The sequence below is a fragment of the Chelonoidis abingdonii genome, chromosome 2, assembly GCF_003597395.2.
Source record: "Chelonoidis abingdonii isolate Lonesome George chromosome 2, CheloAbing_2.0, whole genome shotgun sequence".
Taxonomy (NCBI): Eukaryota; Metazoa; Chordata; order Testudines; family Testudinidae; genus Chelonoidis; species Chelonoidis abingdonii.
The window spans coordinates 146132128-146158864 of NC_133770.1; the positions used below are offsets into that span (position 1 = coordinate 146132128).

Consider the following 26737-nt stretch of genomic DNA (forward strand, 5'->3'; position numbering starts at 1 on the left):
GTAGAGCCCATCGAGGACCCTGTATCAATATATCAAATTAGAGCAGCCCATAAGCAACCCTGACTTTAGTCAGGTCTCGGAATCAGAGAGCTGTAACTGTCTTCCTGTCACTTCCTTTGAGCCCTTCTGTGCCAAGCGAAGTTTTTCTTCTAGGAGGGACTTAATAGAAGAAGTAGATGTGCTTATCTGTGAACTTTTCTGTTTACAATCTGATAATTTGTTCCAAAACCATTCCCTTTGAATTCAAATTAATTTCTAGTCTAATTTCTCATCTGATGGTACTGTTTGCAATTATAAGAGAATAATAATTTTTTTCTGATGCAGTGCCCTGAGCTACTAATTCCTCTTTCTTTTTCATTATCAGGTAACAACAGCTGCACATCTAGCTGCCATTGCTTGAATAGTAGGCAGGGTGGAATGGACACAGTTATTTGTGAAAAGTAGACAATAAGGATAAAACTGATCATAACTGTATGTGAATTTAATAGAATATAAATATCAGAGGACTGTGGACTTCACACATCTTGTGATTTTATGCTCCCTCCACTCTCTTCTGAACCAGTGAGAGTGATTTATAGGAAGAAAATATATGTACTGTAAAGGCAAGCAGTGGAATACCAGACTTTTCCTCACTGCTGAATGAAATGATGAGTAAAAGCAGTACTTGACATATCGCAGAGTAAACCAACTTGAAGTAAAACTCAAGAACTTCAACTGGAGAAGAGTTAAATTAAATTTCATGACTGAGATAAAGTATTCCTTGGGAGATGTTTGCTTTCATTACAAATGTACATGCCCTCCAAGAAAATCCAGAGTGAAGATGAGCTCTACCCTGACATCTGTTGGTGAGTTGTGGCAAGTTGTGGAAAAGAACTTGAGGGGCTGATCTTGTTTGCATAGGCACACCTACCCCACCTAGCATGAGCCCAAATGGTCACTTTGGCTGCTGTGGGATTCTCAGTTTTTCTGTTATTGGAGCAGGAAGAATAAAGTGTTGTTACCCTGATTATGTGAATCAAGGACAATGAAAGTGTTTTATGATAGAGAGATTCACCATCAACTAAGTAGCACTCGCTAGACAAGAGACATGGGTTCCAAAACCCAGTGAATTGAGAGAGGCTGGGGATAGACATTTGTGCCTCATGGCATGGGCTGCTTTTGAGGGCCTGAAATACCAATTGTACCTCTTCCTCTCTCTACTATGGAATATCAAAACTTATTTTAATTCCATTAGGAGTCTAGCTACAGGCTGCTGAGTAGAATTCATAGTGGGCCACTGGTGCACTAGCACTGAGGATCCCCTACTATAAGCTGAAATCACTAAAGAGCTAAAATTACTGAGAGCTGAAATCACTGAGTACTGTGGGGGGGGGGCTGAAGCTATGTTGATGAGCAGCTGGCAGAGCAGTTTGTGGGACGACTGGAGTGGCTTGTGGGACAGTTGGTGGAGCAGACTGGCTGGTGGAGTGAAGCAGAGCAGTTTGCAGAGTGGCTGGTGGAGAAGCTAATGGTGAAGGCTGCCACAGAACCCCATGGAGAGGCAGGGAAGTGGGCCTTGGACCACATAAGGTGCCTCTTAACTCTGCTGTGCCTGCCCCCTCCCCCCAGGCTGGGAGGTAAAACTCTGCAGATAAACTTTTGAACTCGGGGGCTGCACTGACCAGGGACAGAGACTTCTGGGTTGTTGGACTTTTGGGTGATTTTTGGGTTGCTGGATTCAAGAGACTTTTGGAGTGTTGGATTTTTGGGACTTTGGGTGATTTTTTTGGGTTGGTGGACTTAAGACCCTGAGGGGAAAAGGATACTGCCAACCTTACTTGAGGGAGGTGGGTCTTTTGCTCATGGTTTGTGTTATGAATCCTGTTTGCGATAATTCCCCAACATAATGCCACGTTGTTTCCCTCCTTTATTAAAAGCATTTTGCTACACTCAGACTGTGTGCTTGTGAAAGGGGAAGTATTGCCTCTTAGGGGAGCCTGGGGAGTGGTCACTGGATGGGGGTTTGAGCTGGTTTTGCATTGTGTTGTTGAAATGGAACCCCTAGATACTGAACCTAGCCCTTGTTGCTGCCAATTCAAATGGACAGAAGGGTTACATATACGTGAAATATATTATTGATTAGAAGCCAGCTTTGCCAGTCCACATCTTAATTTTAAAAGCCTTATAAATGATTAGTTAAAGGCATGGTGTATAGTTGTATACAACTGTATTGCAATGATCTGATGTAGGTGACCGACATTAGCCAACCACTTTTGACAATGTGAGCGTCAATGTTCAAAGTAAGTTGTTAAATAACATTTATCAGAAAGGTATATATAGGTAATGTGCTGTTTGTAGTGTTGTTGGTCCCAGGATATGAGAGACAAAAGGTGGGTGGGGTAATATCATTTACTGGACTAACCTATGTTGGTGAAAGAGACAATCTTGCAAGCTTCATAGTGACTTGAAGAAGAGCTCTGTGGAGTTTCAACACTTATTTCACTCACAAACAGAAGTTGGTCTAGTAAAAGGTCACCCAGCTTGTCTTTCTCATAGGTGAAATGTGGCAGTATGCTTTCAGAAGTTTCTTGTTTAATAAAGTGTGTCTGCTGCATGTTTTAATTTGCAATCATTGCTGAAATATACTGGAGACAATCATGAGAAGGTAGCTTCATTTATCTTCCCTTCTTTGGTGCCTATGTCAGTTATCTTTGGTTAAATATCTTTGCATGAGTCAGAGAAGATCAGTCAGGATCTGACTCATAGCCCTTTGAAATCAGTCGGAGTTTTCTATTGACTTCAAGTCCTTGGACCCAGGAGGCTACAGTTTAAGGTACCAATCCTACAAACACTTATGCCTGTGATTAATTTTAAGCAAGTGAATTGTTCTGCTGAAGTCAACAGGATTAATCTTGTGTTTATAATTAAGCACATGCATAAATGTTTGCAGGCCTTGGGACTCCAGCCTGCAAACCCTAATGCATATCATTAACTTGATGAATATGAGTCCAGTAACACTACTATATGCACATGTGTTTACAGGATCCAGGATTAACCAATTAATTCCCACACAGTGGACCTAACACTGCTCCCTCTGAGTCCATGACAAAACTCCTACTGACTTCACTGGGATTGAAAATAATTTGCGATGAGAACAATTGGCCATACTTATGAAAACAGCATGGACTATTTACGCTAGTAGTGCTGGCAATAGTCTGAAAAAGGGGTGGAATCACCATCATCAAATTCAATGAACAATTGTGTCCAATGGTTGCAGCATTTAATCACTTTCTCTATTGCTGTTACTTTAGTCATAGCATATTGAACCACATTTCTAAGGAAGAAAAATATGCCAAAACCTTTTTTTCACACAACACAGAGTCAACCAGTAGAACTCCCTGCCAGAAGATGTTGCGAAGGCCAAGACTATAACAGGAATTAAAAAAACAACTAGATAAGTTAATGGGAGGATAGGTCCATCAATGGCTATTAGCCAGAATGGCTAGGGATGGTGTCCCTAGTCTCTGTTTGCCAGAAGCTGAGAATGGGCAACGGGATGGATCACTTGATGATTACCTGTTCTGTCCATTCCTTCTGGGGCACCTGGCTTTGGCCATTGTCAGAAGACAGGCTACTGGACTAGATAGACCTTTGGTCTGACCCAGTATGGCCGTTCTTACTTTCTAATGAACAACATTCAGGTTAGGGAAATAATATAGAGGGATCTAAAGAGCTGGAAGAAAATAAAATAAGATTGATTTTTTTAAAAAATATGCCAATTAAGGACACTGTATAATTATACATGTAATTCTCAGGGAGAAAGAACCTGGGAAGCAACAATGAGGACAGGTGGTGGTGGACTGGAAGAAAGCAAATTAAACCTGAGTTTAAGATATGGCTGCACAAAAGTATACAAAAGGCATTATGTAATGTAGCAGGGAGCTAATAGACCCTGTTTCTGGTAAATGATACCAAGAAAACTGAATTTTGTTTTGGGCACCACATGGCAAATAAGATATCAGCAAATATGAGGGAGTTCAGAGAACAATATTAAAAATAATTCTGGGTCTTGAAACAGTGAATTTTGAGGAAGGATTAAAAGATCTACAATATGTTTACCTTGTATAAGAGATGACAGGAGAGAAATGATTATGGTCTACAAATAGTGGAAGGTTTTAAACACCAAAAAGAGACGACTATTATTTAGTATTATATAGGGGATATAACAAGAATACGGGATGAAATTAAGAAAGAAATTTAAGTTCAATAACAAAATCTTCCTGGCAGTGATACATATTGAGCTGCAGAGTAGTTTCCTGAGAGAAATGGCAAAAGTCCTATCACTGAACATTTTAAAAACTAATTTGGGCAAAATCATAATATATTTATTGTACGGAAGAATACTGCATTGTCAGCAAGATGTATTGGGTGATCTCTTGTGTCTTTGCCATCTCTGATATCTGATTATAAAGAAATAGATATTTCACACTAAGAATCTAATTACATATAGTAATACTCACAGATAAAGTTTTCATTAAGTTGGAATTAAAATTGAGTACATAAAAACAAATTAAAGACAGAAAAAATGTTGCAGTTATTTACAAAAACAAAAATACAAGAAGAAATTGACAACATTTGGCTCTAAAGTTTTGCCCAAAAGAAATCCAAATGTTTTAAAGTAATGAAGTTAAAAAGGTGCAACTCTGTCCTCTTAGCCTCCTATTTCAATTTCTTTGTTTCTTTCATATCCACTTTATAGGATGAGTTATTCTTGGATTACAAACTTTTTTTAAAGGTATAAAGAACATAAATTTGGGAGAAAACACCTTGTGTCTAGAGCATCAAAAATGTGCACCATGGAATACTAGTTCACACATACATATTTTGCTCACTGAGATGTTTTGTTATTGTACTAACCATTGTCCTTCTTGTGGAAATTGCATAATTTCTTGATGTGGACATAGGAGATTTATACAGGTAGGTAAACTAGGGTCTATGTCTAATAACACCTCAGTAATTGGCAACACATGTAATTCTAATCAATAGTGATGAATGATTGCCTTCAGTTTGCTATTTTTTTCAATCACAAGCTTGTATTACAAGTATGTCTTCCTCGGAGCTCTCTTCATGGCTGTTAAGGGCAGCTGGGACTGGTACAACCAACACTTATCAGAAATAAGGCATTTTGGTTTCTGTGGTCAGTGATGCTGTTAAACTTCTTATTATGGCTAGACACGATTTTTCTCAGGGCTTTCATATTTGGGACAATGTTAAGATTATTTGGGATCCTTATCTGTACTTACAAAGGTTTGAGTTTAGCTGAATCTTCTTTTGTGTTCTAAGGTCTTGCAGGAAGATGGATTTGAATATGCCATTTCTGTGTTTTAACTAATATGATCCTAAGAAATAGCTGTATCAAAGATGAAATATGTTTTCATAAGCACAGAAGACAAAAGTCTTCACAGATGTGGACCACATAAAATTCAAGTTGTTCTGTGCTAGCAGTCCCCAAATTCTTTCTGCATGATTTTTCAACTCCTCAGTACTCTGTACTATCCAGTGCCCATAGCATTTTGTATCAGGTATCTTTCAATAAAATCAAATAAGACTACTATTTTCTTAGATAAATCATATTTATTTTGAAGTTAAGTGAAGGTTAACATATTTTAATCCATTAAAAACCTATAGGGCAAATCACACCTCTGATTTATGCCAGTTCTAATACTGGGATTTTTTCATAATGAAGCATTCCTACTTAAATGATAAAAATCCTGTGAATATCAACAGAAATCAATTAGTATGTTTAACTACCACAATGCAGGAAATGTGGTCTTATATAGGAATGGCTAATAATGTTTTGGTTTTTTAAACCTAATACTGTTTCTCATAATATACAGCCAACACTGAATTTTCTCTCTATCTTGTATTTATTCTGAGCCAAGAAACAGGAAGGATTAGTAACAGAGCTCAAAAGAGGCTAATATATTCCCCACAAGTTTTTTTCCTCTTTAAATAATTTAGTGAGGCTAGCTCATCATCTTTTAATGGGGGCATGAACTCCCTATACCTATGGTAAGGATTTTCAAAGCCTTGTTATTTCATTAAAGGCCAAACCAAATAAAATCCTAATGGAGTTGCTGTCAGCTCTTATCTTATCCTCCATGTAACCCTTTGGGTACCAGCTTGATCCCTAAAGAAGCCAATCTATGCAAATATGTCCCAAACAATTTATAGCATCACTGCATAAATGCTTGCAGGAGAATATTAGCCAAGCAAAATACAAACAAAATGGTAGAAATGTCAAAGATAACAAACAGAGACTTCTTAGGCAGTGTGGCTTAGAAACTCACTTCACTAAACCCTTACTTAGCATCCAGTATTTTCCCCATATGCTCCCTTAAATGTCTTTACTAGCACATAAAGTATACAATATGTGTACAAGAACAGTGAGGTATGGAATGATGTAGAGGTCTTATTAGCATGAATTTGAAATGGTTGCATTATTCACCAGTGGAAAAGTCAACAGTGAGTTGGGTAGGTTATGTCTAACAAATGACAAAAAAACAACCCCTTTCATTTTGCACCTCACTGGCTAAGCATTATAAATGTGCCATATATTCTCCATGAAATCAGTTTTACAGATATTGTAAAGTGTTTGTAAAATATGCAATGGGATTACTCCCACCTGTAAAACCAAGTGTCTTCGTTACTGTGAGGTTTTCAGAAATATTGGCCTAACTCTTCTCCTATGCAAGTCAACTCTCATTGACTTCATAGTCACAGTTGGGCACTTTTAAAAATCCCATCCATAAATGAAACTGTATAAACCTCTGAGGGAGAGTAACACTAATTTACCTAACCCCCCAGTATAAATGACCCACAATGGCTTTTCTAGATTTAGAAATGTTCGCTCTCTCTCTAACCTGTCCATAATGAGGGAAGGATGGCACCATCTGAGTCTACTGGTCCAGCGTTGGTGGGAGAGCTATTTGCTACAGGCTGATTTATTTCCACTGCCTGCAGATGGGAGGCCAGAGTATGTGAAAGGTTTCGTTCTCTGCCAGCTTTCCATAGGGGAAGGTGTGAAGTGTTATAAAGCTTTGATGTTTTGTGAGACCTCAGACCCTAAACTTTTCACTGGTGCTAGACAGAATTTTGCACATTGTGGCATTGGGTAGTTATGACTTCAAGAGGGTGGAGGGAGAATTCTACATTTGGAGACAAGAAGAAGAAAACATTTCTCTTCACCTTATGACATGGCCAGATCTTTCACATGTGAATTAGATATAGAACATATGAAGAAATTCAACACTTCCACTGACTAGAATTCTTTGCACACTATAATACATGACTTGAAGTCTTGCTCACAGCAAGCTACAATCTCGTTCCATTTCTAGATAATGAGGGTGAAAGAGTAATGCTTTTCAGCAGCTAGCAGGCCACCTGATGTGGTGCAGGTAATGTCAATACAAACAAGTAAGACTTTGCTCTTAGCTTCTGATAAAAATAGTGAATGTTTATTTGGCATGATGCAGAACAAATTTGCATGAAAGCAATGGCTGTGGGAACACTCACTGATTCTGAGGACTACATCAGATTTAACTGAAAGAAGCTGTTAAACTTTTCATAAGCCCTATAAATTTTACATACGAATTTTAGTAAAACACACTACACAAAATGGGGAATAAAATCTGCTGCACTTCAATTATCAACACTTCCAAAGTGCCAATTGTTCCTGTCTACAAATTTCATCGCTTCCTCACCCTCCCCATCTAAAATGCTGTTCATACACTCATCAAAATCTTCAGTCAGCTGTATTGTCTGCTTTGCTTTTCTCATGATGAGATGCATATCTTAGCAAAAGATGTTGTCATTTGGAAAATGCATTGTTTTTATTTTTACTAGTACTCTGAGCAGACAGCGCTTCAAGACCGAGAGAGAATGAAAAGCCATAACTTGAATTTCAGGCTTATATATTTGGGGTCAAATTTACTTCTTCAGGAATCTTGCATTTAACCCCTTCAATACAAGCTTACAATGCACAACATCTCTCCAGTGCTGGTACAACTGTGATGAACCTACAGAACAAAATTAGGTTAAGGATAAAGGCTCAGAACCTCATTCTGCTTGATGCTGTACTGGACCATGAAATGCTTCTTTTTATATTGCTGAGGTTTGGGGCAGACCTGAATGGTGACGGCCATTCTGCATGTGCACTCTCTTGCTCTCTCTCTAACCTGTCCATAATGAGGGAAGGATGGTACCATCTGAGACTACTGGTTCAGCATTGGTGGGAGAGCTATTTGCTACAGGCTGATTTATTTCCACTGCCTACAGATGGGAGATCAGAGTATGTGAAAAGGTTCTTTCTCTGTCAGCTTTCCATGGAGGAAGGCGTGGACATTAAAGAACATCCTAGAATCTCTGGTGATAGGAGGGGCATTTGAGGATGGTTTGGGGATGCATAAGTTTAAACAAAAAAAAAATGAGAGCAGATTGGGAGCTGGTTGTGGCTCCCTCATTCTCAGCTGCCTGTCTCCAGGCAGCTTTAATTTACACTCACACATTAGATCTCTGGGTCTTAACACCAATCAAGAATCAAGGGGAGCAGTGCCTCACTATACCATATCCCTTTTGATTTCTGTCCTTCTCCTGACACACCCAGCCCCTCTCCTTACACCAGGAAGCAAATTTCCACTTCAGAAAATGGTGGTGCAGGCATATGTGACAGCAGATCTGGTAGAGGAGGCCACAGAGCTTCATACTAGTAATATTTCTCTCACCCAGCAGAAATTGGCTGCTTTGAGTATACTTACCAGTGTGTAAGTATTTGGTATTCAATAGCCTATCTTAGTCTTTGAGATGTGTTAACTCAGTAGCTAGTTTCATTGCATAAATCCTATCCCTATCTCATATGACAGGAAGGGACCCCAAAGGGTCATCAAGTCCAGCCCCCTGCCTTCACTAGCAGGACCAAGTACTGATTTTACCCCAGATCTCTAAGTGGTCCCCTCAAGAATTGAACTCACAACCCTGGGTTTAGCTGGCCAATGCTCAAACCACTGAGCTATCTTCCCCTCTCATGTAACCAGACCCGTAATGAAGCTCAGGAAGCCCAAGAGAGAAAGGGTGTCACACTGAAGACCAGTGGTGATAAAATTACACGAATGGGAGCTGTAACCACACAGTGGGATGATTGTCACCTACTCTGCCCTGTATGGGGGCCTCACAAACCCTGCAGTGAGTGGTTTGGTACAGGTACACTGTGGGGGATCCTGTGGTGCTGTGCAGCCCATAGCCGTGAGGAGGTGGCCATAAATTGGAATAGTCCCAAGGCTGCTCCAGTTTACATTGAAGGTTGTTCAAACTCCATAGAAACCCAGAACCTGGAAGGTAGTTGTTGGTACCCCTTGACTTCCTCTTCGGCTGTGACCTCTGAGGACATATCTTAGGGATTAAGGCCTAAATAAGTTTGTTAATATCAGGCTGCATATTGTGAATGTAAGATCCACATGGATGTGAATAGTGCCATCCCATTTTATGTCAGCTTTTTCATGTCATCCATATACAAAGAGGTGGCCTCAGCAGTTTATTTGCTACTGTCCTATGTGTAGTTCCATTTCTCCTAGAAGTCTAAGGACATCCCAGGCTGAAATTGTACTCCAAGCATGTGACCAAATATATGGGACTGTCAATTAATCCTAGCTTAAAACTACATTAATGATGCTGCAAAGAAACAATGGCCCAAAATATAAGAACCTCTCTAAATGAAATGGAACAACTGTTTAGACATATATACCAACAAACTACACAACAGGTTGGACAGGAAGTTAGCACTAACATATCCAATTTAATTAAAAGGGAAATTTAGATAGAATGTATTTGGAATTCAGTCAGGGTACAAGAGTTAAAACCACTATTCTTGTGAAAAGTGCAGTAGTCTCTTTAATTACCACAAGTCGTCTGGGACGTAGTTTTATGTGGTGGGGAACCATTTCAGTTTTAACTAAGGGAAGGGAACCACTTTACAGAATGACCAACACTATTCCCTGTAGCACCTGAGTTTCTTTAGAGGTTAGTCCAAGTAATGACCTAAGGAAGATTAAGATACATTTTGAGCCATGTCAAGATCACTGTTTGAGATGATATGGCTGTAGCCCATGAAATCATTGTTTCTAATCCAGTCATTGCATTTTATAGTGTTTGAGGAATCCATTGCTGCAGAGACTTGGAATGAGGACCTTTCATCCAAAAGCAGCAGTTCTACTACTATATGAGGTAGACTACAATTGCAACAGAATGCATATTCTTTGCAGAATCTAGCCACTAGAAGTCAAAAGTATAATATGCTGCTGCTCCACTAAACTACATAGAATCATAGACTTTAAGGTCAGAAGGGACCATTACGATCATCTAGTCTGACCACCTGCACAATGCAGGTCACAGAATCTCACCCACCCACTCCTGTATCAAATCTGTGTCTGAGCCACTGAAGTCATCAAATCATGGTTTAAAGACTTCAAGGTGCAGAGAATCTTCCAACAAGTGACCCTTGCCCCGTGCTCCAGAGGAAGGCGAAAAAAACCCAGGTCTTCTGCCAATCTGCCCTGAGGGAAAAATCCTTCCCAACCTCAAATATGGTAATCAGCTAAACCCTGAGCATGTGGGTAAGACTCACTAGCCAGACACCCAGGAAAGAATTCTCTGTAGTAACTCAGATCCCACCCCCATCTAACATCCCATCACAAGCCATGGTCAGATCATTATGCACTGCTGAGCACTTACCTCCCTCATTCCTGCTTTCTGGCTGATCCTAACCAAATTTAGGAGCCTTCTATGCCAATTCTTCCCCTCTCCCTCAGTTCTAAACACTCTTCTGAGCTACCAGCACACATTTTCTGACCAAACTGTTCATTCAGACAGAGCTTGATAAACTAATGGAGCGGCTGGTATGATGAGGTTGCCTACAACGGTATATGGCCCACCCATGACTGCTATTAACAAATATATGGAGATAGGATACTTGATGGCAGAACTCTGAGTTTCAATAGAGAATTCTTTTCTAGGTGTCTGGCAGGTGGGTCTCTCCCCTTGGCTCAGGGTCTAACTGATCATATTTGTGGTTGGGAAGGAATCCTCCTCCAGGTTAGATTGGCTGATCCCCTTTGGATCCTCTGCAGCATGGGACACAGGTCACTTATTGGTTTGAACTCAAGTAAATGGTTGATTCTCTGTAACTTGAAATCTTTAAATCACGATTTGAGGACTTCAGTAACTCAGCCGGAGGTTATGGGCCTATTACAGGGTGAGTGGGCTAGATGAATTGTCAGAGCATGGCAGGGCCCCCTTGGCTCTTTCCTCTGCTAAGTCCACAAAGTCACTCTAAGACCCTGGGGTTAGTATCTACTGGTGCAGTTTATTCACAGGCTTGTTCCCACCACCATTTCACCATATACAGTTGGCCTATCACAGTATTCAGGCAGGCAGAAGGGGCTACCTCCCTGCTTCCACTCTGTGCCTTTTCACTTTCTTTCTTCTCTTCCTTGGCGTCTTTCCCCTGAGGCTTTTATACAGCCCCAGGCTAATTAGGTGGCAGCTGTTTCTGCTTCCCCAATTAGAGCCAGGTTATCTCCAGCCAGCTCTCATTTATTCTCCTAAATGAGAGCTGGCCTGACAGAGGACTGAATCAGCAACCCTTCTTCCCACACCCTGTCACATGGACCTTTGGTCTGACCCAGTATGGTCTTTCTGATGTTCTTAACAGTACAGTACAGAAGGATGTAAGTAGGGGGGTTTATATCCTAGTTCCAGAGTTCTGGATCTGAGCAGGATGAATGCACGGCCACTAGGACTTTTTTGCTTTAAATGGTTCTGTGGCTCATGAGGTAGGGCATGTGAGTCAAGCAAGGAGGTTCTGCAGGGCAGTGTCATGGAGGAGAATATCAAACTAATTTTAATTGAAGTCACATCCATAGTTCAGACCAAAGGTAAAAATCCTTTATCTAGTAAGATACATCATCTCCTAGGAAATTTGACATCTTCAAAGGTGCCACTTGAAATGTAGCTTAATCTCACATATCATTGTATGTAATTGTGATTTCCCTACCATCCACTTATGCTGGCATTTTTGTTCGTCACTTAGCTTTGTCCCTAAGATGTCACATTGGTCTCAACCTATATAAAGTATGTGCAGATGTAAGCATGATTTTAATTAAAAAAAAAGCCTGATGCTATCTCCCACCAAAATAAATTAGATTTAATTGATACCAACATTTTCTGATTTATAAATGACATAAATTCTAGGTATTTATCTGAGTACAGATGCTCGTCTGTCCTGGAGGGCTTGTGACTGTCATGGGCTAGAGGAATCTGATAAGAACATGTGAGAATATTTTCTTTCTTTTTCTTTGAGAAGTGCTTTTGGATCTTTAATGGCCACAAAGTAGACAGGACTTCATCTTAACATTTATGCCAAGCATTTCTTGCTGTGGTATGAAGGAAATGGAAATGGACAGAATATCTCCCCCGCGAGTACTAAAATCTAAATTTAACACAGTTTGAAAATCAGGTCTACTAGGGCAATGTTCTGAAACAGCGTCACAGTCATCTTTGCAGATGCTGACTACCTAAGGCAGCTTCTTTTCTCTGTGCGTTCCTATTTCTCTTTCTCTGAATGTGTGTTCTGAGCCTCTTCATTTCCATATTTCTGTCAACTTCCATCCCCACAATCCACACTTATTCAAACTCTGAACTTCTCAGAAATCTCAACTGCCCTAATTCCATCTACTGGAGAATTTTCAGTGATTTCCAGCGACACAGTCTCCTCTTCCCCTTCCCCCTACGCATCCCCCCAGTCCTAAATTCAATCTCCACTATTATTAAGCTACTATCTCCCCCTCCTCATACATTTAAAACAGACTTAACATTTTTACCTGATAAAGTGGATTGAGTTGCTGTGACTAGTGTTGCATCCTTTATTGTGAGCTGTTTTACATTGCTTTGTTCTGTTGAGTTATAACTTCTGCTGCATACAGTGCAGATTTGTCTTTTATTCTAGTCTCCATTGTTTTGCAGACTGTTGTTGTAATAGGCATCATAATGGCTAAACTGCTCTAGGAAAACATCTCTGGGAACATGAATTAATTTGTAAAGAAACCATACCATCCAGCACATTATATTGCCTATTACCTCAGAGAACATTTCTTGCCATTCTGTGTCTACTTAGAGGGTCTCTTTATTTGGAAGCAGTGTTACACTACTTAAGCTTCTTCTTTAAAATATTGTAAAACTGACAGACCATTATTTACCCCTACAAGGTAATCTAGATTTTAAATAGCTAAGAGACCATAATTGCTGTAAAACCCATTTGAAAGTTGTAATCACATGCAGCTCTTTGTAACTAATTTAGGCTTTTGCTAACTTTTCTTTATTGACTCTTACTTTCAATTAGAGGATATAAACCTTATGAAATATTGAACTCTAATATGTAAGTAATTAACAACTGCATCTATGTCCTGTCACTTGAACTAACCAATATGTGAACACAGACAGGTTAAATAGTAAGCAAGAACATCTTATCCCCACTCTCCAAATATGGGAGTTCTTTAAGAGGCAATTTTCATAATTTTAAGGGACTGATCCAAAGCTCAATGAAGCAAATAAGAGTTTTTATGTTGACTTAAGGAGCTTTGTGCCAAGGCCCAAAGGTATTTGGATGGGAAGTTATAAGGGGAGAAGAGATAAGTATGTGTTTTCAGGACCAAAATCATGATGGCTTGTCTGAAAGAAATTATCTTTCAGAGTCAAACTGAGAGAGATGTACTGCCTCTACAGTACCTAGTAGTTGTTTTTCTTTTTGTTGTCCCAGTGTGTCTATTGGCCTTCTGACACTGCCTCACTCATCTGTCCTTGAAGCACAAGAGTCCTACACTCTGGGCCTGATCCAGAGCTCACTGAACTGTAAAGGAATCTTTCCACTGGCTTCAATGGGCCTTGGATCAGGCCCTATGAGCTCAATTTTCAAATCTGGAAACCTAACGCAGAGTATCTAATCCGTTATTTGGATTCTCAGACTGCCACTTGGACACCTAAGGGCATAGACAACTTGTGACTCCTCATATGTGGTGAGGTGGGGAGAGAGAGAAGTAGTGCACAATCTAAAGGGGAGGACATGTGACCTCCCAGCCAGGGTATCTCAGGCAAAAGTGGTTCCATTCAGCTCCCTACCCAACTGCCAGGGAAAGTGGTTGAGTGTGCTGGGTAGGGAGGAGCAGGGAGAGAAGGACAGAGCTGTTCTCCTTCCCAGCCCCCGGTAGGTCAATCTGGCCTGCCCCCATCATGCCTCCCCTACAAGTCACCTCTTGACTGGGCAAATGTGGAAATGAGCACCTCAGCCTAACATAGGCCCCAGTACTGCAATGAGCTCTGCATGGGTAAACTCCAAAGGATTGTTAAATCAGTTATTGTGTTTGCCATAGTTTTAATTTAATGTTTTAACTAAGTCAGAAAGCTCAGAAAGATATCCAAGAAAGGGATACAAGAAAGGGAAGATGCACTATAGAGTAAATCCTCCAGGAAACTAAGAGATGCCATTCTTCATGCAGTCTTTAGTTTCCTGGGACACACTTCCTTCTGGATCAGAAACAAAGCAGCCCAGAACATGGCAGTCACGGGCTACAGCTACACAGAGTAGCAGACAGTTTGTTACTTCATTTCTATATATATAGCTTCTATCCATAATAAAGGGTTTATCTTGACACTACTCTGCTCACTATAAAAATATCACAGGCTACTGCACCCACAAGAAGTCCCATGGACTTAACCAGCGATTCCTTCAGGCAGATCCAGTTGCAGGATCAGGGCCTAAGACACTTAAGCATGAAAACTGGTCTCTCTCAGGGCCAGATTATCAGCCAGTTACTCTCACTGGAGAACAATTACTTATTTAAGAGATTAACACGGGACCTTTTGAATGAGAAACTGCTCAGAAACATGAATAAGGGACTCACTATCTGGCCCTATGAGAGAGTCCAATTTTCAAGATAACACTGGTTTTGATGGGACTACTTTTGTAAGCTCACTGAAGGGATTCACAACCTGGCCTTTTGTTAGTGGTGGGGGGCAGGGGAGGGAATGTAACATATGCCCCTCAATCTATATGAAACTACACCATCTTGTGGTGGAAAAGAATGCAAGATGAGCACGCACAAGAGCTACCTGTGGGAATGAAATCACCCTTCTCATTACTAGGTCAGCTATCTTAGATCCTGAACTCCAGCGATATTTGTATTCTTGTCCTAGGCGCCTCTGAAAAGACTGGCATTTTTGTTGAATTGTGTTGTAGTTTTGGAGATCTACTGGGCAATGGTTACTAAGGACAATTACAAGATTAACAATTTATTTTCACATGTTAAATGTAATCTCCACCAACATGTGAACTCAAGTGTCAAGACTAGAGTAGAGTAAATTATTTTTAACATATTAACTACATGTGGTATTTTAGGAGAATCAAATTTCATTCAATCATTAATGTGCCTTTTCTAAATCAGAACCATTAATTCTGTTTACATAAAGTATATTTATCATCAGCATCAGGCTTTTTTTTCTGGAAGTCTGAGGCAGTTTTAGAAAGAGTGAGACTTGTCACATTTTATAATGAAGTTCCATTTTTTAAATAAAGGGTTAATAAATTATTCATGTTATAGACATGAATACCATGCATAATAAATGGTTGTGAGCACATCATTAGAAGGTGTTAATGATGGATTGTTATATGCAGCCTATTTACCTCTTTGACACTAATAATCTATAACAATTGATTAATCCTCTATTACTCTTTATAAACTATTTATGAATGGAACCTTAATATAAAGCATGACAAAAAGACTATTGCTTGGGAAAGGTGTAGCACTGATATCCCTCCATTTATGCATAATATACATGTTCTATGTCCAAAGCATTGCCAATTCCCCCACCCTGCCTTTCCACATTTGCCCGCAATGTACTTCTTAACAGTTTTTGATGGACTCCATCTCAGTACGACACCTGTTCAGTACCCAGAACTTCTGCTGAGGTCAAGGGTGTTAATGCCAACTGATATGGTGCTTTTTGTGACATGGACTCCTGTTCACCAGTATCTACTATATATAGACCAACTCATTTCATATATGCCACCCAATGCACCATGTACTTTTTTGATAATTACTTTCAGCAACAATTACCTGGGATTTTGACTTTCACATGAAATGGTTCATATATCATATATTCATATATTCTCCTGATCCATTCAATCTCATTCTTAGACTGAATTTAGAAAAAAAAGAACATCAGAACGATCTTAATGGGTCAGACCAATGTTCCATCTAGCCAAGGATCCTGCCTTCTGACAGTGGCTAGTGCCAGAGGCTGTGAACAAAACAGTGCAATTGCTGAGTGATCCATCCCTTGTCATCTACTCCCAGCCTCTTGCAGACAGAAGCTTATGGAAACGCAGAGCATGGGGCTGTGTTGTGGACTATCTAGCTAATAATCATTGATGGACCTATCCTCTGCAAACTTTATATAATTCTCTTTTTGAACTTTTCTGAGTTTGATTTGTATGAAAGGTATGTAAAAAGGAAAATGTTTCCTTACCTAACAGAACTGCTGCCAACATCAAGGTCCTGTGCAGTTACAGCACCTATAATGGTCCCCACAGGAGTATCCTCATAAACCTCCATGGTGTACATAGGCTTGCTGAAAACTGGAGGTTCATCCACATCCAACACATTGATCTTCACAGTGGCTGTATCTTTGAATGGACCCACAGAGTGGAATCGATGATCAAGATGAACATTGGAGGCCTCTACTTTAAAGGTATATGCCTTTTTTGTTTCAAAGTCTAATGGCTGTGGTAAGGACAAGCAAAAAACATCATCAGATCTGGCAAAATCGCTTTGTAAAAGTCTCTGCAGACTATACAGTTTAACCTGCTATTGATGTATCAGAGATTGGCAAGCTTAGTTCCCAAATGCTCTCAGTAGATTTGAGATCCCTCCAAATAGTTGGATTATAATATTTATTATTAGCATTATGGTGGCTCCCAACCAAGCCCAAGTTCACACAGAAAGGGTTGGGGAGAACTGGGAATTGAACCAGAATCTTCTGTATCCCACTCCAGTACTGTACTGTAAACCCAAGCCCTATTTTTCCTTTCACCACAAGGAACAAAAGAAAGAACACTCATGATGGAAATGGGTCCAACCCAAAATCCTGCTGTGTAGAGATGGGTTCAAAGCAAACTTTAGGGTTTGGCTTGGAATCTGAACTTAGACCTGAATTCTTCTTTCCATTATGAAGAAAAAGCCAGGAACACCCAACAAACCTAAAGAATTTGAGTAGGGGATGTAGTCCTAATCCAGATTTTTATTTTGCAAATTGGCAACAGCTCTAACCTATAATGCATTGAATATAACATAGCAGTTTGGGTACAGCAAGCTGTAGTTGCTTGACAGACATACATACTGAAATGGGACTACTTTGATTTGAATTTCTTTCATTATAAAATAATCTAGTGTTCTTGGTTTTAGTAAAGTGACCATGGATATCTCTTCTGTGCATTATTGCAGTGATATTCTGTACATTAACAACAAGGAGTCCAGTGGCACCTTAAAGACTAACTGATTTATTTGGGCATAAGGATTCTTGGGTAAAAAAAAAAACTCAGTTCTTCAGATGCATCCACGAAAGCCTGTGCCCAAATAAATCTGTTAGTCTTTAAGGTGCCACTGGACTCCTTGTTGTTTTTGTGGATACAGACTAACACAGCTACCCCCTGATTCTGTACATTATTGTACTCAGATCGACTCAGAAAGATACAAAAGCTTTACTATCAATACAGCCTTTTCCTCATGTTTAGATAATACTGACATCTAGTGGCTTTTAGGTATAATAGCCAAGTTAGAACATTTCAGTTTAAAAGATATGGTATTTGAAGAAAAACACTAGGTTACAACTGTAGGATTGCAACAAGAATAGTTTGATGTTTATTTCATTTCCATCATCATAACCATTGCAACATTGTCTCCCAGTCAGTTCTCATTTCTAGCATGGGTTTAAACTCTGCTATTTCTGCCCTTGTCACAAGAAGACTGGAATTGGCCAGAGGCTGGGCTGGCATAAATAGGAGTAGTTACATTAAAGTTAATGGAGTTATGTTGATTTATACCAGCTAAACACACTGTATAATGGTTTTAAATCCTTGTGAAAGGCTCTATTTTTTAACAGACTATATTGCCAAGCTTTTCAAAGCTGGAGACTTAATGTTAAGCATCTAAGTCATGTAAATAATCAAGCTTGAAAACTTTGACTATGATGTGCCTCTACTATCAAACTGGACTGTCTTCATTCAGGAAAAAAAACAACGCTATTGAGTCAGTGTCAATTTCTTCTGGGTAAGGACTGCAGAACTGGGCTGAGAGGGATCAATTGTAAAGCATGTGCCTAAAATATATATTCAGAGGTTTTACTTTAGGCACAGCCTTATGATTTGTGAGACCCCCGGTTAGCAGTGGGGGCAAGGGGAGGGGAGTACATAGCCTCCAAGGTTATGATTGCATGGTGTTTCAAAATCTGTAGCCACATGTCTCTGAGCACGTATCTACAGATATGGGTTTGTGCTATGGTGCTAAAAAAAGCTGTGTAGAGATTGTGGCAAAGGCCACTGGTGCTGAAGCCCATCTCCCCTCCTCGAGCTTCAGAACCTGAGCTGCAGTCCCAAATGTCTACACAGATATTCTAGCACGGCAGTGCAAGCCCGAAGCAGTAGGACAAGGGTCTAAGACTCACTACCATGGGTTTTAACATAGTGTAGTCATACCCTAAGTCGCCTTTCCCTCCAGTGCCACATCAACAACCCCATATTCCAGGTTGAATGAAACGTTTCACTCAAATCCAAATGAAACATTTAGTTTTGATTTTGAGATTTTTTTTAATGTTTTTAATTTTTTTAAAATATATTTGAAGGAAATTGCAAAATAAAATAGATTTGAACCAAAAAATTGGCAAAATGTTTGTGTGACTGAATCTGCATTTTGCACTGGGAAAAAAAAAAGTTGTGGACAAAAAATTTCACCTAGCACTAGGCAGGAATGATGTTCGGACCCAAAGAAGTTACTTCTGTTACAGATGGCCTTGTCTGACTGGATGTCTGATTCACCTTCTCTCCCTGGCATAGTGAGTCTGTAATATGGACTGCCCAGAAACATAAACTGTACTGATTTGAAAGAGTCAAAATAGTACATTCTATAGTACTAATAAATACAGTAGTGTTGAGTGCACTATTTCAGACAAAATACAAATGTCCCAAAAAATGACATCTTCCACTATCTAGTCATGGAATACTGCATTTTCAAGACTATCTGCCAAATTAATGTAAACGGGATTTATATAGGCCGAAGTATGTCTGTAGATGCCAACTGACTCAAATTTTAGGGTTTTTCCACTCCCCCCTCCCCCTCAATAAATATCATTTGGATAAGAAAGAAACAAGTGAAATAAAGTGTAGAAGCTCTTAAGCATCATTAGCTGTTCCCTGTCCTCATTCCTCTTCATCTAGCTGCTTGCCTACCCAAAGTGCTCTCAGACATTTCATTCCATTTCATTCAACTCCAGAACGGACATTGGAAATATTTGCTTTACAACCTGTAGCTGTATGTAAATGAGATTTCTTGCAGACATTAACCATGCAGATAATTAGTGCAAATCTTTCTATACACCTCAAATCCTGGCATCCAGTTGGAGTACTGGGCATCTGTCAGAAAATTTGATGGTTGAACATCCTGGAGCTGCCTAGCTCTCAGCCTAGATTTCTATAAACTTTTCAAGTTTTACAAGGTCTGGAATGTAGTCCTTTGTATTGTTTTTGTGGATGTTTCTCATATCACAAAAGAAGCTATATAGTGCCCTACTCCTGACAGTTAACTGTAATATGTTAACACAGTCTAGCTGGCAAAAAAAATTCACATCTGTGCTGCCACCTGGTGTCTGATCTATGTAACTAAACCCTATTATGCACGTAAAGTTCTTAGTGCTAGTAAACTAGTAAGTTTGATGTTCAAGGATTCCAAGCACAGCAGAATTTGTACTTGATAAATATTCGGCTCCTCAGATAGCTTTACCTAAAATATTCCTCAGGCAAATCTCTCTTTCTAATGTAATGATTAAAATGCTTTAAAATTAATGAAAGAAGTTAATAGACACAAAAATTGAGGTTCTATTAAAAAGCAAGGGTCTATGAAAGTTCTGCTAAAAACCTATAGAGTTGAATATGTAATGAGCTCCTTTCTACAGTTTTTTTTAAGCCTATTGAAAAATCTTATTTTTACTATAGACTTCTATTAAATTTAAATAGACAGATACAAAAAATCTGCCACAAAGAAAGACAATCATTTTGTTACGTTTCATAAGATTTTTCCCATAAGAGAATGACAGTTCTGCTAGCACCAATGTGGCTATTTTTTCAACCATGTAGCTATACAGCTATTATGGGAGCATTTCATAATGATATCCTGTCAGTCCCATAACAGGAGTTTGGCTCCCTTGGCAGGCCCTGTCTTTTTTCTCTCTGTTTTGGCTATTAGCTACTGTACACAGATGCCTAGTAAAACATTATCAGTGTATGCAGAGCTGTGTATTGCAATGTCACTTTGTAAATAGTAAAATGAAAGAACACATAATGACAAACCACATTATTTAGCCTCATAGGAGTTACTAGGAACTGGTTTATTTAGTGTGAACAGGAAAGCACATCAATTCCTCTGGTTTAAAAGTAAAGGTATTTTGAAATATTGCCGCTTCCTTTACCCCATATGGAAGTGAAAGGATACTGAGAAATAATACTCTAATGTAAATTGTGTAAGTAAAATGCAATAGAAATTTTTTCCACCCCAAATAGAAAGTTGTCTGAAATTCTACAGTTGCAAAACATGCCATAGATTGAAAGTGGCTTAATGAGTTATCCTGATAAGGATGACATAGGTGGGAAAATAACTGTATGTATCCATCTCATTCTCACAATGAGAAAAAGAAGAGCTCACAAAAAGTGCTGGACATGCAGCCTCATGACCACCAATATTTATCCACAGAACAGTACAGCATGACACAGGCAGTACGAGCTTCCCCCAAGCTACCACATCCATATTTCACAATTCTGTCATGGAGGGATTTGGGGATGGGATGGTTGGCCAAGGTTTGAATGAACATAAAATGTGATCGGTTGAGACTGCCAAAAAGGAAGTCAATGAGTGCTCATTGGGATGATATGTTTTTGTAATGTTTCAACATCTGATCCACAGAAATGGGTTGAGACCACCAACTTTAACACAGGCTTACGAAATATCTGTTGAATGGTAACTGTTTTGTATTTTTTTCAGTAACTACTGGCCTGCGTTGGATTTGAAATAGTAGAACTAAAGATAAAAGTGACAGGGCATGCTGGTCTGTTATAGGCTCCAGCTCCAACAGTGTCCTATGTTCCTGATGTGTGCTGAACAAGCAGTATGCTAGGAGCTCTGGTCCAAGGGACACCTAGGAAATGTTAGCAGTTAACTCCAGGATTGATGAGAAGGAACAAGATGTACATATGAGCTCCATTCCCTCACAACAGGGAGAGAAGGAGCAGCAGGAGGAGTTCTTGGTCTAGGGTGGCAGCCTGAGAAGGATCTAAAGCCACATGACCAGGGTAAAGCAGCCTGGAGACAGGGATGCTTTCAGCGACCAACGGGAAGCCAAGAAAAATAAGGGGTTAGGACTTACTGTTTACATTGCAGTTTCGTGGTTTTGATCTTTTTCTTAAGACTCTAGAAAATGTCAAGGACTGTAGACAGAGGTGAAGGAAGTGTCCTTGAGCAGAAGAAACTGTTTGATATCTGGACTAGGTGCCGGCTTCCTTTTAGTGGCTGGAATGGGACAGAAGCTCTGCTTAACTCAGTTCACCAAGGTGAACATAGATGCTCAGGAGAAAGCCTGTGGCCCAGGCAAAGAATGGGAAAAGGGGGGTTGATTTTATACTTTGGTATTTTTGGATTATCATTATTCCAGAAAGGTGTGGCCTAGTTAATATGGAGATCTAATCCAACTTTTCAGTGAGAGCAAGTGAGGAAATGGTTGAATTCCAATGACTATAAGGTAAGATCTCGTGACAGCGTGGCACATCGATGCTTGTTTTTGCAGGCAGTGTGCTAAGAATGAAGTTAATCAGCCTTGAAATAATGAATTACAAGCAAAATGTATACAGACATTACACAATAACAGCTAGAATGTTTAAACTGAATTGGTGTTGATAGATGTCTAAGCAAAGGATAAATTTCCCACTCATTCTTAGGGAGCTCCAAAAACGTTACTAGCCTATACAAACTCCTGCAGTGTTTCAGTTCTTGAACTGCTACCAAAAAAAAAAGGTTTAACCAAACAAACAAAAAAAACCTGGCAACGCTGGCTGATCTGGTCTTCAGGGACTCAGGAGCTTCACTTCTGTTTTTGATCACCTCATTAGCTTTGTACTTTTTTGATGACCATCATCATCTTTCTGATAGCATTCTTTGCTTTATTGTGGGTATGTACCTATGCCAAAGGCTTGGTATGTCTATTCCTCCTTGTTAAAATGTGAAGTCTCCCCATACTTCACAAACATGGAACATCCTCTCTGACAATTGACTGTCTATGCTATTCTGGGTATCGGTGTCTGCAAAAACCCTTGACATTCCCTTGGGTCACCTTAGTTTATAGATTTTAGTGCTCTTATAATATATGCTGTGGCATGTACAGGTGTCGTGTCATTAAAGTTATTGGCTAATTAAACTTTTGCTTTTTTGTTACTGTGAGAATTTTTAAAAAGGAAAATATACCTTTGAAGTGCAGGGAAGTACTCAGGGCCAGCTCCAGGCACCAACTGACCAAGCACGTGTTTGGGGCGGCACCTTGGGTCAGGGCAGTGCTTGAGTTTTTTTTTTGGTCCTGGGGCGGGGGGGGGGGCTTTGGTGGTGCAGCACTTGGGCAGTGCGGGGCGCTGGGGGATGGGACTTCGGGGGGGGGCGCTCAGGGGACAGGGGCTTGGCGTGGTGCTGAGGGGTGGGGCTTGGTGTCACTCGAGGGGAGGTGGGGGTTTGGCACAGCCCTCGAGGAGGAACAGGGGTTAAGAGCAGCGCGTCGCTCGGAGGGGGGGGCTTGGCATGTCACTCGGAGGGGGGCGGGGGCTTAGAGCAGCGTGGCACTCGGAGCGGGAGTGGGGGCTTGGCACGACGCTCGTAGGGGTGGGGGCTTAGAGCAGCATGGTGCTCGGGGAGGGCGGGGGCTTGGTGCGGCGCAGCGCTTGGGCAGCATGCTGCTCGGGGGCGGGGCTTTGGCAGTGCGGCGGTCACAGGGGGAGTAGGGTGGGGCGGCACTCTTCTTTTTTGCTTGGGGTGGCAAAAAAGTTAGAGACGGCCCTTGAAGTACTGTATTCCCCAAATCACCTTACAGAAGCTGTGCTAGTGAAATAATGTCTGTTATGGTAGTTCAAAATTTCTGGTTGTTTTATAATCACTTTGTAAGCATCCATTTTTCATATATGGTCTGGTTTCATATGCTCAGTGGTATGTTATGGCTTACTGGAAGAAGATTGAGATACCCTGATTGGTCCCCTGGTCAGGTGTTGCAGGTCACTGTTTGTTAACCCTTTACAGGTAAAAGAGACATTAACCCTTAGCTATCTGTTTATGACACCTGGGAGATCAGATGCAAATTCCATACTCTGACTCAATATTCATCATAGAATATCAGGGTTGGAAGGGCCCTCAGAAGGTCATCTAGTCCAACCTCGTGCTCAAAGCAGGACCAATCCCCAGACAGATTTTTGCCCCAGATTCCTAAACAGCCCCCTCAAGGATTGATCTCACAACTCCAGGTTTAGCAGGCCAATGCTCAAACCACTGAGCTAAATAAACTTAGTGTCATACAGTTTACTGTGTTTGGTTCTCGCTGTTTGGTGTGTTCCATTCTGGTAAGATGAGGGCGATGTCTTGATATCATGGGGAAATATTTTCTCCTCCCACACTGGGGTGCAGTATTCTGTGCAGTAGTTACCTACTACCCACAGGCATTGGCTCTTTCTATTACTGAACTTGTTTGTTTCTGTTGTAGTTTGTGAAGCCCTTTGGGATGAAATAAGCTATATAAATCTAAAAAAAATGGTTTATGTAGTGGTATTGTATCTGTGTTGGTCCCAGGATATTAGAGAGACAAAGTGGGTGAGATAATATTTTTTTATTGGGTCAACTTCTGTTGATGAGAGAGGCAAGCTTGGGAGCTTACACAGAACACTTTTTCATCTCTGGGAAATGTACTCAGGGTGTCATGGCTAAATACAAGGTGGAACAGATTGTTCAGCAGAAATAGTTAACACATATTTCAAGAGTCCTTTATAGGTGAAGTGGCCCATTAGCATCCCTCCAGTCATAGGAGGGAAAGGAAGCAGGGGAGCAGCTGGGGCAGGGTGGAGAGGTGGGGGTTGTTAGAAGCAAGTTCCCTAAAGACAAGGACACACTCACTCAAATCAACACCAGACCCTGCTAGAACAACAGATGCAAAACCTACAGACATATCTCCACTGCTGTGATGATCAGCACTCCCACACCTTTCAAGAAGCATTGGTCCTACACATGCCTATTACATGTGATGTACCTCATCCAGTGCACTAAATGCCCCAATAACAACTATTTTGGTGAAACCAAACAGTCACTGCACTCTTGAAAGAGCTCAGATAGAAAAAAAAAATCCTCTCACCAGTGAACAAATGCTTCAGTCATCATTGTATCTGATCTCTCAATCCACATACTGCACAACATCTTTGAAAGATGAGCCTGAGAGCTTAAATTCATAACTGCTAGACACTAAATATCATGGACTGAATAGAGACACTGAATTGATGCTTATTACAACAATTGATACGCCACCAACACCACCCCCATGCCTCAACTGCTTTTTTCCCTCCTCCCTTCCTTTCCTCCCAGGACTGGAGGTGTGTTTTATGGACCACTGCATCTTGAATCTGCCCTCTGGTGTCCATGCCTTGTCGTGGCAGAACAGCTTGCATGCTCAAACAATCCCCAGAGTCTGTGTCGGTGGCGGCTTTTTGCTCCTGGCAGGTTCAACCATGTTGGATGGTTCTGTGGGGGAAGGGCTAGAGAAAAAAGACACCTTGGTCCTCCAGGTTGGGGGTTAGGCACAAGGCTAACAACCCTGTCCCGTAAAAAACAAAATATGTTACAGGAACAGCGATGGAGAAATTCACCATTACTGTGTGTGATGGCCTTCAGGAGTCAATGACCCACATGACTGCCAGTGGTGAAAGCCGAAAGGAAGCCACTGGCATGAAGACTGAAGTGCTCAACACCAAAACAAAAACCAAACTTGTTTTTTGTAATGTACGGACAGGGAAGCTAGCTCAGGTCACAGCAGAGATGAGACATTACAGCTTACATATACTGGGTGTCAGTGAGAGCAGATGGACGGGATCAGAAAGATTAACAACAGCCTTGGGAGAAACTTTGCTGTATTCTGGATGAGATGATGGACAACACCATAAGGGTGTTGCCAATATTTTGAAGAAGGGAGTGGAGCATTCCCTACTCAACTGGAAGTCCATCAGCAGAAGACTTATGAGAGCCAGACTGAAAGGGAAACATAATAATATCACACTGATTCAGTGCTATGCTCCAACAAATGGCAGTGATGGCGAAGTGAAGGACAAATTCTACCTTACATTACAGGCGGAGTTAGAGACACTACCATATCATGACCTAACTATTGTCATGGGAGGCCTGAATGACAAGGTTGGTAAGGATAACACAAACAAACACAGAGCAATGGGAAGACATGGGCGGAGTATCATGAATGAAAAAAGAGATAGGCTTGTTGATTTCTGTAGTATGAATGACCTAGTAATTGGCGGAACCCTATTTTAACATCATGAAATTCACAAACTGACACAGTGTTCTCCAAATGGCAGAGATAAGAACCAGATTGACCATATCCTGATCAATATGGCAAATGGCGACGTTCACTGACAGATGTGAAAGTGAGAAGGGCTGCAGATGTTGTCAGTGACTACACCTTGTGACAGACTCCATCAAGCTAAAACTGAGAAGTGTGGTCCACCAAATAAAGAGCATAGACATTATGACATTGACAAGCTAAAGTCCCCTGAGATACAGAAAGCCTTCCTTCTACAGTTAAAGAACAGGTTTCAAGCACTTGCAGACCTTGATGAAGAGGAAGGGAATGAAGATGAGGAGATCAACAAGAAGTGGGACAAAGTAATAACTTATAAACAGAGCAGTGAAGCCTGTCTAGGATTGAAGCTGAAGAGAAGGAAAACCAGACGAACCATGAAGAAAAAAGTTTTAGACACAGAATCCCAGAAGCTAAAGGACAAATACTGTGAGCAGTATAGCAAGGTGCACTGGGAGATCAAATGCCTTGTGAGAGCAGACAAACAACATTATATGGATAATTTGGCAACACAAGCAGAGGATGCAGCTGCTCATGGTGAACAAGAAACAGTCTATAAAATGACGTGGCTTATCAGTGGTAAACAGCAGACACCAAGACACTCTCATTGGGGACAAACAGGGCCACCTACTAACAAGAAAAAAAGAACAAGAAATGCGCTGGACAGAGCATTTCAAAGAATTTCTGACCAGGGAGCCACTTAAAAAGGAAACAAACATCCAGGAGGCAGAAG

General features: G+C 40.6%; 1 protein-coding gene across 1 annotated transcript in view; it reads right to left on the reverse strand.

The window, feature by feature from the left end:
• Window positions 1–26737, reverse strand: part of CDH12 (cadherin 12) — a 347726-nt gene that overhangs the window by 23771 nt on the left and 297218 nt on the right. Inside the window, exon 7 of the mRNA XM_032798095.2 lies at window positions 16612–16865. Coding sequence (XP_032653986.1) covers window positions 16612–16865 — 254 coding nt within the window. The remainder of the gene's footprint in view (window positions 1–16611; window positions 16866–26737) is intronic.